Source organism: Meriones unguiculatus, chromosome 7 (assembly GCF_030254825.1).
Source record: "Meriones unguiculatus strain TT.TT164.6M chromosome 7, Bangor_MerUng_6.1, whole genome shotgun sequence".
Lineage (NCBI taxonomy): Eukaryota > Metazoa > Chordata > Mammalia > Rodentia > Muridae > Meriones > Meriones unguiculatus.
In genome coordinates this window covers 55,564,337-55,583,473 of record NC_083355.1, presented here as the reverse complement: position 1 = coordinate 55,583,473, position 19,137 = coordinate 55,564,337, and the positions used below count along the sequence as shown (strand labels likewise).

Sequence of the window (19,137 nt, the reverse complement as noted above, 5' to 3'; positions counted from 1 at the left end):
ACATCTGCTGAGAGCTTTTCATTGTAGTTTCCTCATCTCTACCCACTGATAGGAATTCTGCCATGTCTTTAGATAAAAAGACATGTATACCTCAATTGATCATTTATAATTTAAACCTTCTTGTGGGAGAGAAAATTTAGTTCAGGACTCAAATAAACATCATCAATTTCTTCTTGGGCCTTCTAGAACATTTTTAAGGTATATTTAATGTTAAGACTTTGCCTCTAAAAAGATGCAAATGCAAACATGTTCACATGGAAGGTACTGAGACAGCAAGACCTGACCACTGAGTCAGTCATGAGCTCAGGAGGGAGCTGAAGAGAATGTGGAAGTGTCAAGGGCCTTTCTCTACCTCTGTTCACTTGTAACCATGAAGTTAACCCTTCCATCTAATGAACTTTATTTAGTGATGGAGCATATAGAATTCTCCTGAGAATAGAAGTGAAAATGCCTAGCTGAATCCTTAGGGCCTGCCATGTTCTAAAGGATAAGCACATATTAAGCCCTGTTTTTTTGTAGACTACAAAATCTCCTTTGGCAATTTAAGCAAATAAATATTAAAAATGGGAGATTTTTTTTTTTGCTAGTCATTGTACACATATGAATGGCAACCAGGTACTTCCTAGGATGCTAATCCTGTGTCTCTATTATAATTCACAGCCTTATAGGTAGCTATAGAAACTTGTCACATTATGTTCATTACAGTCACCTTCTGGATTCACATTGTGAATCTCTTTTTGGCCTATTGCTCTTACATTTTCACTATCAAACCCATTTTCCCTCTGAGAATCTGCACTTGTTTTTATAAAGCGTGTCTATTTTCACAGTTCTGTAACTTCTCTTTCAGCGGAAAAGGCATTACTGGAGGCTGGACAGCAAGTGCATCACACTGTTCCAGAATGACACAGGGAGCCGGTACTACAAGGTGAGGCTGGCCTCTGTCTTTCTTCCTTCATCTGTGAATCCCACAGCCTCATGCAAAGTGCTTCTGGCTCCGGGTAGTGAAGGGGAGGAGGATGCAGAGGGAAATGGAGGGGAAGCTAGGTGCTGTAGCAGAGTTGTGTGGTCTCACTAGAGAGCCAGTGGTCACGCAGGCACTACGTAAATTCTGAGATCCTCAGGAACCCAGTACCGGACGGTGATGAGTAGAAGCATCCCTCCACAATTGCTGGCAATTATAAGGGCCAGATTCTTCTATTCAGCAGCAAATGTCTGTCTTTTTACGTGAAATAATATAGATGTGGTATCTAGCTCAGTTCTTTTGATTCTTTGTGGCCCTGTTACCCAGCTGTGTTACCAAGGATATGTTACTGACTTTTAAACTGAAAAAATAAAATTATTACTTTAGTCACTTTATGCTGCCTTCACCTAATCTTTTTAATATTTTAATCACCATAAAAACAGTAACAATAAGAACTATTTGGGGGTTGCGAGAAATGACTCATTCAATAAAGTGCTTACTATATAAGCCTGAGGATCTGTATTTAACTCATCAGGACTGATGATGATGATGATGATGATGATGATGATGATGATGATGATAATTCCAGGCATGGTCTAAGGTATCTTATGACCCTAAGGTAGAGGCAGCAGATATAGGCAGATTTTTAGAGCCAATCAGTAAGTCCTGAGTTTAGAGAGAGTTTCTGTCTCAAAAGATGGGTAAGAGTGATCCAGGCACACATAATTTAAAACAAAACTACTTTCTAAACTAATTGCTGTGGTTTTCCCCAATGAACAGTCACTTACTTATATAACTATGTTATATAGTATATATAGAATCAAAACATGTTTGACTGAGGTACTTGAAGGAACACGGAAAGTCAAAAACAGCCATGAATACCCAAATACATTTTTTAAATTACAACTTGCCTCAAAGCTCTGCTAGATTCTTCCACCTGCCACAGTATCATTAAGAAAGAAAGAAGGTAAGAAGGAAGGAGAGAGAGACAGAGAAAGAGAGGAAGAGAAAAAAGAGAGGGAAAGAAAGACTTCCTTTTTTCCATGGCATGGATGTTAATAAACTACATTTACTATACTTTGTCTTCCACAGGAAATTCCTTTATCAGAAATTTTATGTCTAGAACCAGCAAAGCCATCAGCATTAATTCTCACTGGCGCTAATCCCCACTGCTTTGAAATAACGACAGCAAACGTAGTGTATTACGTGGGAGAAAATGTGGTCAATCCTTCTAGTCCCCCACCGAACAACAGTGTTCTCACCAGTGGCACCGGTGCAGATGTCGCCAGGCTGTGGGAGGCGGCCATCCAGCATGCCCTCATGCCTGTCGTCCCCAAGGGCTCCTCTGCAGGTTCAGGAACCAGTTCACACAGTAAGTCCAATGGCTTCAGTCTGACATGGAGTCCATCCTGATGGCCCAGTAAACGGTTTGCTTTCCCCAGTGAGACAATGAAGACACACTCTCTGTGTTTCTCTCGGTTTGTGGGAGAACATGGGATCTCTGAAGAGAAGCTGCTATGCCTACTAAAATACTCTATTCATTAAATTATTGTATTTATTTTATATTAGAACTTTTGTAAGTGAAGGTTAACCTATATACTAAACAGTCTTCGATGCCACAGACCACATTGTTAATACTTGATCACATTATCTCAGGAAGAAATTTCTGCGTCTTAGTAAAATAAATTCAGCCACAGTATAATCAAGATGAAATATTGAGGATGAACTAAAAATATAGAGGAATATCTATATAAAATTATGATCTGAAATTCCAATTAATCATGCAACTTGCAGGTTAACCTATTTTAACATTATATTATATCTGATCTGTTATAATTATCCTTTTTCTCTCCAGCCAGTATATTAATAGGATATATGTGCTTATTCTGAAAATAAAAAATGTACCTGTATATAAACTGAGCACTTAATCATAGACCTCTATTTTAATTTCTGAAACCCCATTAGTTAATGATTTGCCTATGTTCCTGCCAAAACAATTAATTTCTAGAAAGCTAGTTGTCTGTAAACTGACAGAGTTGCTGTGAAACAAAGCCAGAATTAGAACCGAAGTCTTTTTTAATCCAAGTTCTGTGCCCACAAATATATTTTTAAAAACTAAATATAGAGTTTGTAACTTTAAAGTGAATAATAAATTTTAATAGTTTACAGTCATTGCTGTAAACGTAGTCCACTAAGACCTGTTTTTTTATACTTTAACTATTTATATGTTGTTTGTTTTGTTTGTTTGTTTTGTTTTTTCTTTTTTGACATGTACTTCCAGATGATATCTCTGTGAGCATTTCAGTTTCAAATTCCCAGATTCAGGAAAATGTGGTGAGTCTGTGTCTATTAATATACATCTCAGAATATGATTACTGAAAAATGAAAGTATCACATGGTAAATTTTTTTATTCTATTTTGCTGTATACTTTCTTCCATGATATATTATAAACAGTACTTCATTTACAGATCCTTCTAGATTCCATAATATAGTACCAAAGGCTGTTTGTCATAACAGATCATGTAGTGTGATACAATTTTTCATTCTTATCTTATTTTTAAGACCAAAATAGGATAAATGGTTTACTGAGAACATTGCAAGAAGGTGGCAGGCGTGGTAGTAACAGCTGGAGTGCCACTGATCTACACATGATACTTGAATTTTAATGGTTCATACTGTACAACCAAATAGATAGACAAATAACATAAAAACTTTATTTGTAGAAGTTCTTAAACAAGCCTTTGCTTACTTCTTTGCTAGCAAGGAGTGCTGATAAATGGCAAGGGTTGCAAATGTTCTTAGTCACATATTCATGCCACAACCTAGACCTCAAAAGAGTTCCCGAACACAGGACCCCTGTCAACCAGTGCCACGTAACACAGACTTTTCCATTTTGGAGGTTACAGGTCATGTTGTAAGATGTCTTACATGCTATTGTGTTTGCTTGATTTCATCTCTGTAGTCCACACTTAACATAGAATAAGGCCTTCCCTACCTTATTCCCATGACCAGCAACATCAACTATTTGCTCACTGTACTGAAGGCCCAAGGAGAGCACTTTCCCATCCTTCTTACAGTGACTTGATAGAACACACAGACAAACTCCATGAATGTCTGTCAGTACTACTCTTGCCCTTGGAATATTTGAGACCTGGTTTAAACTGAACTGATGAATTACAAGAGACACGTCACAGTGAAAGCTAAATGGATGCTTGGGCTGTCTGTCCTGAGATGCAGATATCAAGGCTGCGGGTTCCTGCTGCCATTGATTACACAGAGAAGAGATTGGGACATGCAGATTATTCTAAAGCTTCCTGGTTTGTTCCCCCGTGATCACACAGGAATTTTATCCTAGTCAGCCATGGTTGTCTACTGACATTTTTAAAGTTAATTTTCAGAGAAATTCTAAAGAGTCCATTTGTTAACAGATGACAAAGCTTGGTTTCAGAAAAAAAAATGACTAAATTAATGATTTTCATTGCCAGACAGTTTTGATTTAAACTTCTGGATGCTCCAAAGGGAGCTTCACTAGCTTACAGAGCAGGGAGTGTGGCTGAAAATGCTTTTAAAAAAAGAATCAAGAGTTGTAGGGTTGAAAACAGGCAGAAAGTGTGTTAGGACGTTCAGTACCAGGTAAGTAAAAAGTAGGAGCTTTGTACTGTTTCCCACAAGATGCTTACCCAAAACTGGATTTTGAAGCCCAGAGTAGCTCACTATCAGTTCAGCAATTGTTATTCACAAATGCTAATGCTGGTGAGCTATCTAGGTAGCAAGTGGAAAGTCTGGAATGGTTGTTGTGTATAGCTTAGGCTCTTGTAGAATTAAACCTCACCTGGAAGAGCCTCACCGTTCTGGCCACAAGGTGAAATAGGGTTGTAATATACACTATACACGTATGGACCACGGGCTAGCTAACAACATTTCTGAATTACAAAGAACAGAGAGAAGAACCCTCTTTCAGATATTTATAGTCAATGCCATTGATTGGTTTTAGGTGCCCCCTTGTCTCTTAAAGCACTTAAGAGCAGAGGTTTTCAAAATGTTATATTAATGTAATTTGAATATTATAGCCATTGAAATTTTATCCAACATTTACAAGCATTAAATGACCTTTGGAATATTTAATTATACTTATTTTTAACAAGGTAATAGTCATTATAGTCATAAAATGTAATAGGATTAAAGCTGTTCTCCACGTCTTTGTTTTTCTCTGGGCTTGTACCTGTAGGACATCAGCACAGTCTATCAAATTTTTCCTGATGAAGTTCTAGGTTCTGGACAGTTTGGAATTGTTTATGGAGGTGAGTAGTTCAAGAAGTATCTTATGAACATAAAAAATGTAGGTAACTGTACAGTACATAAAACTGTTATATTACCAAGAAAAATATTAACAACAGCAAGAAAGCCACATCATCTGTATCTGTGTCTTGTAGTGCTTTGGGAGAAGTTTCTCCTGAGACAGCCATTCTTTGAAAAGCTGGTAAATTTAAAGGGGTTTCCTATTCCAGAAAAGTTTGTTTTGTTATGTTTTCGCACACCCTACTTACAATGTTGAAGCAGTTTGATTTATTTATTTAGACATTAGTTTATAAACAAAGCTGCTCCATTTCTTTCAGCATCCTGGACCAAACTCTTGCAGTTGCTGTTTGTCACTAAGCCAGAATCCTTGTACTCTAACATATTTCACTGTGTGCCCAGTTCATAGGATCTGAATGGTTTAACTTTTCAGGGTCGATGGTGAGATCCTAGACAGTACAGTCAAATATTTCAAGGTTTTAAGTAACATTTAATTTTAAACTTTTACCTGCTATAAAAAAATACATCTTAACTTTTCTTGGTTTGATAAGTAACACATTATTTTTGTGGGTTGGTGTTTTATAAAATAATCATGTCTAACACTTTTACTTATTATGTACTTTGATCATAAAATTATGAGAACTCTAAATACAGAACTTAAAAATTGAAAATTTAAATTGCTTTACTCTTCAAAGGGATTTTGAATTTTATAAAAATACCACAATATTTTATGAAAGCATAATAAGCAGTAACCACTGAGAACGTGAGTAGTAATCACTGTCTTAACATTTAGTACTGTAATAAGAGAGACCACCTTTAGTTTATTTTTCTACAATGTAATAATTACAGAATTAAAATGATTAATGGTAGATTGGACCTAGTAAATATATGTCACAGCTCATAGTAGGATGCTGAGGCAGGGGTGGTTAGTAGAGTAAGAGACCAGCGAACTCAAGATAGTTTGGAACACTGGATACTGAAGGACCTGAATGATTCTCTGTAATGGGGGTGGAGCTCCACATAGAGGAATGGAAACATTAGGAGCAGAGATGGAGGCAATGAGGATAGTGTGATGTGAGGAATGATGGCCACAGTGACAGGGGTTGGGGCTATGAGCAGCTCTCGATCTGATGCTGTAAATTGCTGAAATGAAGTAGAGTCTGTATGAGCCAAGACATGAGGACTGATGTTTGAGAAAGTGAAACCACGAAAACAAAGCAATACAATGATGACGGGAGGCCACCTGAGGGACCAGTGACACCTTTGAGAGCAGGATTCAGGAACAAGGGACACTGGTAGGAAAAGGTGTGGAAGTAACAGAAGTTCAGAAGTTCAAGGTAGTTTAGATGACCAACACTTGCACTATCTGTATCTCTTAAGTTGCTGATTAATTAATTTTTTATGTTTCTCATTTGTATTTTACAGGTAAACATCGGAAAACAGGAAGAGATGTAGCTATTAAAATTATTGACAAATTAAGATTTCCAACAAAACAAGAAAGTCAGCTTCGTAATGAGGTTGCAATTTTACAGGTAAACTGATTTTTATTTGAGAGTTGTAAATTTCCTTCCTTGACTTCTGTAAAACAATCAAAGGTTATCCAGATATCTACAGTCTAGATAATTAATGACATTATAACTGTAAATGCAAACTAAGACTTGCCTAAATGGTACTCTCCTGAGTGTGGAAAGGTTGTTCTTTTTCATGTACCTAAACTACAGTTTTACATATCACTAATATTCATTAAATAAGCGTATTTTAAGTATTCACATGCTGAAAAAGTTTTTGTCTTAGATTTAAAACGACCTTACTTTCATAAACACTTGTCCTTTATGCTGTGACAATTGCATGAACTGGATCTGGAACTGTCAGTCTGTGGGGTGTAAGTATCATGAGTCTGAGAAGGAGATTGTCTTGGTTTTCCTGATGGCCTTCCTGTCTCTCCAGGTGATTTTTTTTATTTGACAAGGAAAATGTCACAACTCTCATTCACAATGTCCTCTAACACCAGAATATTTTATAGATGTTATTCTGTGTCTAATGTGTATAACTGTTAGAATGGCTTTGGAGATCAAAGAGAAATTGAACAGCTGTTTGCTCACTGGTCAACATAGCTATCTACTCAATTTATATGTTTGATAAGTCCATGTTTTAATCTAATTGCCCAAAATACTACTTATACAAGTTAATATTAATTTTGACTCACAACTTTGTTTCAATTTTTATTGATAACAAAACAGTTTACTATTCTGCATTCACTGTTAGTTTAATTCCCGCTTACTGAGGTGTGCATGTGAATATAACTGATTTGGTTTCACTCGGGCCTGAGAGTGTAACCCTATAGTTCCAATATGTAGGACAGGGTGAGGCTGTAGGATTACTAGTTGGACACAAACTTTGGTTAGAAAATAAAAACTTGTAAGAGAGAGTTATGATGAAAGTGTTATATAAATATACACTTTCATTTTTCTAAATAGATGATGGGGTTCCAATATCATAGTCAATTATTAGACCTTTTAGCCTCTTTTGAGTAACAGGAGTTAAGTGTAAGGGAAATAGATCCTCTATATCTGTTTTCATTACCTGTCAACACTTCGTTATTATGATATATTAGGGAAACGTTATTGAATACAGGTTTTGAATTTGCTGCACAAAATTCCCAAGGGCCACATTCATGTTATTTTGACTTCTTTTCATGTCAACACAGCAGGAAGTAAAGAATGGTTGTTTATTATCAGGGATATTACAGAAAACAAACACACCTATCTGTAGCATACAGTATTTTAAATTTAAATCTAATATAAATATGGATGACATGATATATTTAATAAAATATAAATTCTCTTCCAAATTTCATTGAATCAAGATGAAATTTATCTGCTAACATAACAATATCAGAGCTTATACAAATATTTATCTAATATTTATGAATGCAATTCTATTCACTGTATTATTGTTTTTTGCATTTCTTGAAGTATATTTTTATTTACCAAACATAATTAAAAAAACTAGAGTTTCCATTAATAATATAGATATGAAAATATCATTTGGAATCATAAAACACAAAATATAATATATAGTAGAATATATGAACTATAGAGGAAAAATTGATAAGATTTTGTTCATAAACTGAATATATTCAAAATTTGCTTTAATAAGTATATGGCCCTTATGGGAGGGGAGGAGGACCTTCACTATCAGTGGACTGGGGAAGGGACATAGAAGGAGATGAGGGAAGGAGGATGGGATTGGGAGGGATAAGGGGGGCTACAGCTGAATAAACTGTAATAAATAATAAATAAATTTTAAAAATTAAGTATATGGCCCTTTTATCTGTTCCTGTGATTTCTTCTCTATCCAGCAGCCTCTCACTTTTAGTCTTTATTAGGCTTGATTAACTTCGTCCTTTCACATAACCGATCGGTTGTTCCTTTCCTAATCTCCCTGCTTATTGCACTCTGTACTTACCAGATTTCACTTCTCCATCCTGTCTTTTCCTCAGCTCCCTCCTTACCTTATCCCTCCACCAGTCTAATTGCTATAAACAGATGTGAAGCTCCTCAGAGCAAGGTCAACTATTATGAAAATACCATCTATCATCCCTTCACAATCCCTCTAAGGTATTCCATCTGAGGGCTAATGCTATTTAAGTACTTCAGCCTCACATTTCTGTCCTCAGGGCATCTCCACTTCATTTTGACATTCTAGCCCAGTCAACCTGAAAACAAACACAACAAACACGGAATCCTGAGGAGAACCCTTTCATTCTAATCAGAGCACTTTCCTTCAACTCTTAAAACTATTGTTATTCACATATTACTATGAAGCACTTTCTTTAAAGAAAAGGAAGAAGAAGAAAAAAAGGCAGGTCTCCTGGACCACACAGAAATGAATGAAACCTTGAAGTTGTGTATAGTCTGTTTGGGTCCTCAGGTATCGAGTAAGCAATCACAGACTCTGACTCTGACCTGGAAGTCAGGGATACAACAAAAGAAGATGTAACATCAGTGAAATCGTAAAAAGTTTTAAGCTTTATTATAAGCAAATAAATGAAAGAAAGGGACAGTATCCTCAGAAGATGTCTCAGCAAAGAGAATATCCTTCCAAAATGAGTAGAAAAAAAAATGGAGTCATTTGAGAGTAATATTGAAGGGGTTTGCATTGTTAGGCCCAGCAAGAGCCTAAATATAAGAAGGTATGAAGAGAACTCAGGAAACTAATCATCCATCGATACAAAATCACAAGAGGTTCATTCTGACCATTGCACAATGGTATCACCCCTGCTGGTCAGCAAGGAGTGGCACCAGGAGACAAAGACCTTAGGTTTTTAAAAGACAGGCACAGGGAATTCTAGGGGTTGCCTTCTTGGCAATTCATGATTGGATGAGGTATTTAACTTTTAAAATAATTGGTTGGTTCTGGGCACCCTTAGGTCTGGTCAGCCCTGTCGTAAATATCTGATCTTCAAGTCATTTGGAATTTCCTGCCATATGAGATATAGCCACAGTTAAAGGTGGGAGAGTGATTAACTCATCCTGTGTCTGTTCTGAGGAGTGGGAGTTACAGGCTTTGGATCAAAGGTCAGGAGAAGGATTATGGCCATTTGGCCCAGTTTCCAAACAAAGCTCATTTCACAGGCACCAGCCAGTGATTTTCTCTCCATTTAGTAGAGATCTCTGCTTGTTCTCTTCCTTATCTCTGCCCTCACAGATGGCTAATGTCAGGAACTTTTACATTCCTCGGCTCTCTGGAGAAGCACTAAGAGGCTTTAATTAACATGGGCCTAAAACTTGAAAATATAAGTTATAAGGCAATTAAAGAAACATAGGTTACAAAGTTAGTCTGATTCTTTCAGCATCACACGGATTTAAGCATGGCTCCCATGAAGGCATGGAGGGGAGAGGGCATGGTTGATGGGTCTAGAGTGTTCTAGCACAGACTTTTTCAAAGATTGCTCCTTTATTTACAGATGAGTATATACACATATACTCAAAAATACATAAATGCAACTTGTGCAGTCTCCGTGATGTTACATGTATGCCCATTTTCTGGGCTGACTACTGGGTATTAATGCTCTTCCATGAAGAATGCCTTGCTTCCCTCTGCCAGCATTTCTTGGTGCCAATAGTTCTTTGTCTAGGGTTAAGATTTCATGTTTTCCCCCAACCCTGTTAGCTTGAATCATTACTTTCAGTCTTTGCAGCCATTGTTACTGGCTTTCAAATGTTATACAACTTGTCTAAATGCAACTAGAAATTCTGGCCCTAGTGAGAATTTAAAAGTCTTTACTCTTACCTTCAAGATACAGAATGTGTGAAATTTGCCTTTAAGTTCTCTCGATAAAAACTCGTCTCCCTGCCCCCCATTATAATATTGAATCATTTATATAAAAATGCTGATAACCATAATCCTGTGAATGAAGCCAGATGATAGGTTAAAATGGGGATTTTGTTGGTTTTCTATGCAGATTTCTATTTTTAACATTGTCTTTTAAAGTTTACTTGCTTCTATGCATTTTTGTGTGCATGCATTGTGCACTCATCCATGTGTATGTAATGGTACCTGAGGAGGCCAGAAGGTGGTTCTGGGGTCTCCATTATCATCTGCCTTTTGAGCTTAGGTTCATTACTGAACCAGTAACCTTTCTGCCTTCACTTCCACAGCAGCTATGGTACTTGTACACCTCTGTACCCACCTTTTACTGGGGTACTGGAGATCAAATTGGTATCCTCTTGCTTAGGATCACCTGACCCACCTCCCCAGTTTGAAAAGAATACACATTTGTTTAATCTTAATTTCTCTGGGGTCGGGTTATGATTTTAGATAACAAAATCAAGAGGAGGCAGCAGAGCGTTTTCTGTATACAGTGTGAAAGCCTCACTCAGCGGTCGGGTCAGTGTGAAAGCCTCACTCAGCGGTCGGGTCAGTGTGAAAGCCTCACTCAGCGGTCGGGTCAGTGTGAAAGCCTCACTCAGCAGTCGGGTCAGTGTGAAAGCCTCACTCAGCGGTCGGGTCTGCTGTCAGAGTGGCCTTTGCTGCGCCACGATCTTCATGTGCATTTTGTCTGGTGCCTCTGTGGGCTTGGACAGAGGAGACTCTTTGGGCTCCTGTTTAGTGCTCATTCTTCTTCAGATTTTTGCAACTGTGTCCGTCATTTTGTGTTAGCTAAAGTGTCCAGTAAGTGGAACCACAATGCAGCTCTCAGACTACCTTCTTCCACCCAGAGGTCAATGACAGATTGATGTTAGATAGACACATAGATAGATGATAGATAGCTGAAACATACATACGTATGTTTATAGATAGATAAACAGACATGCATATATACATACATGCATAGAGATAAATACATTGATTCTTTCCATATATTTTTGTGACTTGATAACTTATTTTTAGGGTGAAATAATATTTCATTTTCTGGAAATGTCACAAGTTAACCATTCATCCCCTGAAAAAAATTTTGCCCCCAAGTTTGGGCTATTGTGAGTAAAGCTGCTTTAAAAATTGGAGTACAGGCTTTACCATAGCATGTGAGTTTCTTTGGGTAAATACCAAAGTGCATAGTTGTAGATCATGCCGTCATAGTGTTCTTGATTTTACCAGAGACTGCTGCACTGTCCTCCATGGTGGTGGGGGCAGTTAGCATTCTCACATCTGTGAGCAGGAGCACTGCAGCCCCACCCCCTCATTAATGTACCGTTGATCATGTCCAGGTGCATGGACTTCTAATAGGTCTGTACTGATATGTTTCCTAATTCGAATTTCATTGATGATATGTGATGTAGAGATTTTAATACGTTTTTTTTTCTTTGTATATTTTAATTGACAGGTGCTAAATCTTGACTTATTTTTATCTTATGGTTTTTTATTGGTAAGTTTTGGAAACATTTTGGCTATATTTAGGAGCAGTCTCTTATAAAGTTTGAAAATGCATCTTTTACAAACATTTTCTCACAGTCCATGGGGGTGTTTTTCCTCATTTTCTTGATTTGCTTGAAAGATTCCTGATGCCAGGTAGAGAACATGACATTTTATACTGTCCTGCACATTGAAAAATCAGGGAAAGGCAGCAGAACCTGAGAGATGAGAGGTTCTGCCTACGTCTCTTCTCAGAATGTTGGCTTCCATTTGCACTTAGCTGTCTCTGATTTTGTAGGAAAAGGAGAGAACTCATTATATTTGCCACATGTCTGTAGCAGCCCTGAGATCTAAAGCTAGATGGAAACATTGCAGACTTGGCGAACTTGAGAATGGCTGAGTAGCGTCTGGGCATGTTCAGGATATATGAATGAGAGCATTAAGTAACCTTTTTACTAAACAGATATTGATCTTGTTCCCCTCACACACCCCCACCTACTAAAGAATTTCTCTTAATAGAATACAAGGAGTCACAGCAGATTTCACACAAGTATATATAATACACTAGCCTGTTAATCGTCAGATAACTCCCAGAAGTCCATATTCTTTCTTGGTGCCAAGATAAAGCATGGCTTTTTTCATTATCAGTTAATAGAGGTTCTCCAGACTATGTGCTAGCTCAGTGGCTACAGGGCTGCCAAGGTTCATATGCCCAGAACCCACCTAAAGCTACAAATAGTCCTTATGCATCTATTATCTCTGCATGCCTATGGTGAGATGTGAGGCCAAGATAGGAGAATCTACGGGCCTCATGGACCAGCTAGCCTGGTAGATACAGCTATCCACAGTACTGCCCTTCACAAGAAGAGACTTCATCAAACCACAGGGAGGCAAGCACTGACTTCTGAGTTGTACTATAACCTCCGTATGTGGCATGTGTGCACCCTCACACACACACCGTTTATACACACATAAAATGGAAATCTAGAAGTGATCAACGTGTGTGTGTGTGTGCGCGCGCGCGCGCTTCTGTGCTTATGTGCTTGTGGACAAGACTGGTATAAAATTCATTGTGCACTGTGTATCTTTGGCTAGTCTCAAGGCACTGTTGCATCAGTCTCCTGCGTAATGGCATTGTAGCCAAGAGCTACCATTTATGGAACAAATTTTTGAGCTATATTAAGGTCATGACAATCTGGACTGATTAGTACTGGAACAAAAATATAACTACACATCAGTTGTGATCGTGTGTAATGCTAAACAACTTTACCATGAATGTTCTTGGTATACCTGAGGCTCCAGAATTCAACAGGTTAAGTTTGCTTGTGGCCTCACTGATATAAAAATAAGACAGCCACACTTGTGTGTGGAAAGGATGTATCAGTTCTTTTATGTCATTGTGCTAAATTACTGCTGTGAGCATATATTCTCTTGACAGTATCTGTTAGCTTTATTTTGTCCTAAGATAATCTCAATATGAGTTTCTTTTTTTTTGTTTGTTTGTTTGAAATTCTCTAAATATGCAAGTCCTTAAAAGGCCACAACTGAAATGGAAACTGTCTGAATCATACTCTCTCGAGTGAGTTGCAAAATGGGACCATACGCATGTGCAAAACCTACAGCTCTCCACACTCAGTAGAGAAAGCTGTAACTGTCCAGCACACACACTGGCCCGATGACCTCAGTAGGAGCACCAGCATCATAGCCAAGTCTTGAAAACACAGCACAGTGCCAATAAGAGAAGATAATATACATTATGATACCATATCTTCTTAAGAGGTGATAGAAAAAGCCTGTCTTGTAAATAGCCACAAACATCCTCGAGAGAAATATCATGCAGCCCAGACTTCATCTCATACGTTTTCCAAAGAAAAGCATCCTGCCTTGTACTCCCGTCACCAGTTTTCCCTTATGTATCAGCTTAAGAATGAAGTGAGAGACAGATGCCTTAAGATCATTAGGACAAAATTCTCATGGCTTTTAACAGGAACTATGTAAGTTTAACAGGACTTTAATATCCCAGAATTTATCTTCAAATCCATAAGTCTTACTTTCATAAATTATTATTCTTTTGTTTATTCATTTGAACCATTGGAACTACTCTATTTTCTAAGAAAATATACAGCTGAGTATTCTGTCACTAGCCACGCCCAGTGCATGAGAAATGCCACCTAAGGGTGCCATGCAAACAAAGAAAACAGCAGAAAGGTCAAGCCTTGCACAGAGTGAAATTTATTAAGGCTCTTACTGTTATATGCGTAGTCCTGGTAGCAGCAAGACCAAGCAGATACCCAAAATCTAGATCAGAAGGACATTCTTGTGTATTACTTAGTATTTTATCCAAGACAGAATGCATCTTAAGGTAATTGCAAATGGTCAGGCACAATCCTTGCATCACGAGGCATGCTGATTGTAAAGCTTGCCATTCCACCAGCATGGTGGCAGCAGCTGACAGCTGGTGGGGTGGAACATACATGTGGCGAGCAGGGCACTATCTATGAATGCCTTCTGTAGCATGGCATACCAGACCAAGAGCCCAGAATGCCATACTACTGTTATTTTTATATGTTTGTATCAACTCTGGCAGTATAGTGTGCATTTAAACAGCATGCTTAATAGGTGACCTTTGCAGCAGAATCAGAACCACAAAGTATGCCAACCACATGAACATTGAGTATATTAAGGCTAGTCCAAGCACTTCAGTCCATCTAGTAAGCTGAGTGTGTTTTACAGGATCTGCAACTGTTGGTTTAACCAACTGTTCTTTTCTGTGTCAAGCCAGATACCTGATAGTTATGTAGTGAATGAAAACACCATCTAATTTCAGCTGCTTTCCAGAGCTATTACCCAAGTCCTAAAAGTACTTTTGAACACATTCTTGCCAGAGCGATAGAGTCAAGCTATGTGCCATGCACCTGAATGCATTGCCATGCTTCTACTGCCACGACCTAGTGCCTACCAAAACCTGAACATTCTTTGCCTTATGTGGATGGGGAAGGCTTGTGGAAGGCATGGTATTTTTCTAGTACCTGCATAATGCATTATACGCTACAGAAGAAATAGACATCATTTTGCTGTGCTTAGTGTGTGTTATCCTAAGGAGATGAGCAAACATCTACTCACCACATAGAATTCCACCCAAGTCTAGCTTAATGAACCAATGAGTTTAATAAGGTTTATATTGTGGGAGCATGTAGACTATACCACTATAAAAAGTTTTTGTTCCACTAACTACTATTTATATACCTTTGGGGAGGGGTGAACCTCATTAGCCCTCCCTCAAACAACCCTTAACTGTATATAGCTAAGGGAGAAATACATGCTTATGGCCTCTGCACACCTCCATTATAGAGATACTAGTACCAATCAGTCACTTTCTCGTACTCACAGCTGCTGGCAGCCTGAGTGGACACCCATCATGTACTGCCTAAGGACAGCATTTCACAACATACCATGTTTAGCTCCATTTATTTCAGCAATCATCCTTTAAATCTCCTTGGCCTCTTTTGTCAGCCAATCAGGGTTATCCAGGCACGATTGGCAGCTGACAAAACCTCAGCCTGCTCTAATTGTTTTATGTCCCTCAGGCCTTATTGTATCAGACTGGGATGTATCCTGACTATTGTTGAATACCCTCCAGACCTGGGAAGGGTTTTGAGGTTTCATTTTGTGTGCTGCTCACTACTCTTTTCACTACCAAAATCTTGAGTTTAAATTCCCCTATGAAGCTCTGCTCTGGTAATTTCTTTCCTAGAGAATATATTTAGGGATAAGGACCGTGGTATCAAGTGTGGGCCATGGTCTTTCTTTTGATTATTGAGAAAAAGGAAGCAATGAGAGCCATTTAAAATAAACATCTGTAGCTTGACCCATTCCATTATCCATATCCATCATCTGTGATAACTGGGCAAAGAGGAAGAATGAAGGGCTGTGTCATTCACAGCAGGTCTTCTTTTGTTCCAGACATAAAAACAAGCACCAGGTTATAAATGACTTCTTACATGCCCCATTCAAGATAAATACCCTGGACTTTCTCAACACTTTTTCATGAAGGCATCTGCCTTGCCAGACTTGGACTTAGCTCATATACATAAGATGATACAGTATAGAAAAGAATGGTTCCCTTATCCCTGGGCATTGTGGAGGTACTGCCGAAAGGCAGCATGAGTAGGAAAGTCATTCATTTTCTTGGCTTCAGTTCTCACCAGCAGCCTCAGTATCCAGATCCAAGCACTTATAATGTCGCTGGAAAGTTTACGTGCTTCTACGGTATTTAGCAACTGCAAGAGTGTAGTCCTGAGGAATCTGCAGACCTTTTCATGGTGATAGTCATCAGAACAAAAATGCAAGCTCATTTGCAGGAGAGGCCTGTGCTCTGCCACTTCAGTCTCAGGCTGTTCTCTACTCTGAGGAGATATTAGTGTTTCTCATGTGGGATAAACAACATTGAGAAATAGGCTTCTCCAAACCCAATCATTTTTTCCCCTTTAGGCAATGTTTCACAAAGGGGCCACACTCCTCCTGATATAGGGGGCCAATCTGGGATTTCCCGCTGCATGTTTTCCTTTTACCTCTACTCCTGATTTGGCTTACCAGTTCTTTCATAAATTCCTGGTCCTTTTTGTGTAGCCTTGTGGCTGAAAACAAACATTCAGAAAGCTGCAGGCATACCAGACATACGATGGGTAGGGGCCTACCAAAAGAATGTAGTTCTGGCTGGCAGCTACATCAAGTAGGATCACCTACAGTTATAGGACAAAAGTGACTTCATCCAAAGCAGAATACACTTGTCTTCTAAAGCGAATGTCATAAAGGGCAAATTATTAGTGATGGGATCCAGTTTAAAAATTCCATGTAACACTCTGATAATTTTGCTGATTTATAGTATTCTGAGAAACTAGTAAGAAAACTGAATAGTGTTATTCTAGGGAGTCAAATTAGTTGTAAGTCAATCAGGTGATGTATGGACTTCTTTATGCCAATTCCAGTTTTCAAGGTTTGACCTAGTTCATTTACAAATACATAAGCAATAAATATTTTCACAGATGTGTATACACTCCCTCATTTTCAGAAAAAAAAAAAGGTTTGGAGAAACGTTCTCCTTACTAAGCATACCACATTCTTCCTTACTTCTTCAGAAATATGAGATCTTGATATTCTTCCTCACCCTGTCCCCATTTCTCCATTTTAGAATAGTAATATCATCATTGTGTGTTGGAAGTATGTACTTTTAAAAACTATATACTGGGTTGCAATTGAAAGATCACAGAAGAGACTTTGAACTTTTAAATAGTGTTGAAACTGAAAGACTCTGGGAGTTTTGGTGTTGGGCTGAGTGTATCTTGCAGCATATGGCTATGAGCCTATGGAGACCGAGGAGTGGAATGTGGTGGTTCCATGAGCTCTGTCAGTAGAGCACTCATGGTCCTCTATTAGTAACATTTCTGAGAGGATTCAGGGGTGTGGCCCTGCTGGAGGAAATGTATCACTGAGCAGTAGGCTTTGAGAGTTTAAAGACACTGTGCTTTCAGTTTCCTCTCCCTACTTCCTGTTTGTCGTTTGAGATGTGAGCACTCAGCTACTGCTCCTGGCATCTTGTCTGCCTGCTGCCATGCTTCTCTGCTGTGATGGTGATGGTCTCATGTAACTGAAAGTGTAAACCTAAAATAAGCCCTTCTTTCTGTAAGTTATATGAGTAATATGCTGTGTTTATCACAGCAATATAAAAGCACCTGATATAGAGACCATAAAATAGGAAGGTTAGCTTATGTTACTCGAGTTAGCCTAAACTAACATATGAGTCCCTAGAAGAAAAGGGTCCGCTGTAGCTGGAAGCAGAGGAGAGCACAAAGTCCTGCTGGGAGTTTTGGAACATGGACTAAAGCATGTAATATGTGAGGGAGGATGAGTACTAAGGAGCTGTCACTCAGGAGCTCAGGGCTCTCCTGGCCTACAGCCAGTAAGGGTGGGTGCTGTCACCTCTCCAGCCCTAACTCAACATCCAGATGAACTAGGAGGCAGATCCACTCTCAGGGTCTCTGAGAGACCCTGAGAAAACACATTCCCAACAACTTAATTTCTGCCCTAGAAAACCGTTTCAGAGAAAACAGGAGCTCATCAGACTTCTGACCCACAGAACTGAGGTCAGAGTTTGTGTTGCTTTTAATACATGCCATTAATAAGTAGAATGATGGAGAGATGGCAAAGAAGAAGGGCAAAATTATGGCATCTGTTATTGACCTGATACAGGCTCTAGTCAGGTCAAAGGGAGTCTGCTACCAGATTTTACACAGGGAGAAACAGAAACAACTCTGAGTCTTAACTCATGGACTTCAGGAGTCAGCAAGTGAGAAGAGCAGAAATCCAAATTCCCGGGGACTGCCTTCAAATAACCTACTCCAGAAATGGTGCTCCAGGCACTGAGGCTGCAGGTGTAGCCATGCCTGTTCTGAGTTAAAGCAGAAACCCCACCAAAGGAAGGGAGTTGAAACTGGCTTCTAAAGGGAACAAGCACCACCATCACTGTGCCAACAGCCTCTTTCAGATTTTGTTTTTAATCATTTTGTCTTCAGGGAAATAATGAAATTATGAATAATGTAAGAGAAGAATGGCCATGATGGGAGGGAGTCCCATGGATGAAATTTCTCATCTTCAGCTGCTGCTGCCTTGCTGATCTCTTTCTGATCACTGCTGCTTTTTGACTAGTGTGAAATGAGAACTACTCATGGAAAAAATACAAAGAACAAGTACACACTATGTAGATGAGAGGAAAGCCATAGGTTTGTGCCTAAGAAAGAAGATGAAATTGTTTCAAACAGGTGTCAAGGCTGCCATATTTTTGAGGTCTGACCACACGAAAGAGAATGAGATACCTTTGTCATATCCTTTTTATTAATAAAATCATTGGGAACACATATTGGCAGCATCATTTCTGATATTTGTCTTCATATAATTGCTATTTGTTACTTAAAAAAATCATTAGTTAAAATAATAGTATTTCATCATGTGAATTCTGAGGTGA

The 19,137-nt window shown here is 38.6% G+C and overlaps 1 protein-coding gene across 2 annotated transcripts in view; it reads left to right on the top strand.

Annotated features, from left to right (window-relative positions):
- Positions 1-19,137, top strand: part of Prkd1 (protein kinase D1) — a 352,137-nt gene that overhangs the window by 298,373 nt on the left and 34,627 nt on the right. For both annotated transcript variants that reach the window (XM_060387453.1, XM_060387452.1), the window contains 5 exons: positions 848-925; positions 2,054-2,333; positions 3,243-3,295; positions 5,191-5,263; positions 6,684-6,790. In XM_060387453.1, coding sequence (XP_060243436.1) covers positions 848-925; positions 2,054-2,333; positions 3,243-3,295; positions 5,191-5,263; positions 6,684-6,790 — 591 coding nt within the window. The remainder of the gene's footprint in view (positions 1-847; positions 926-2,053; positions 2,334-3,242; positions 3,296-5,190; positions 5,264-6,683; positions 6,791-19,137) is intronic.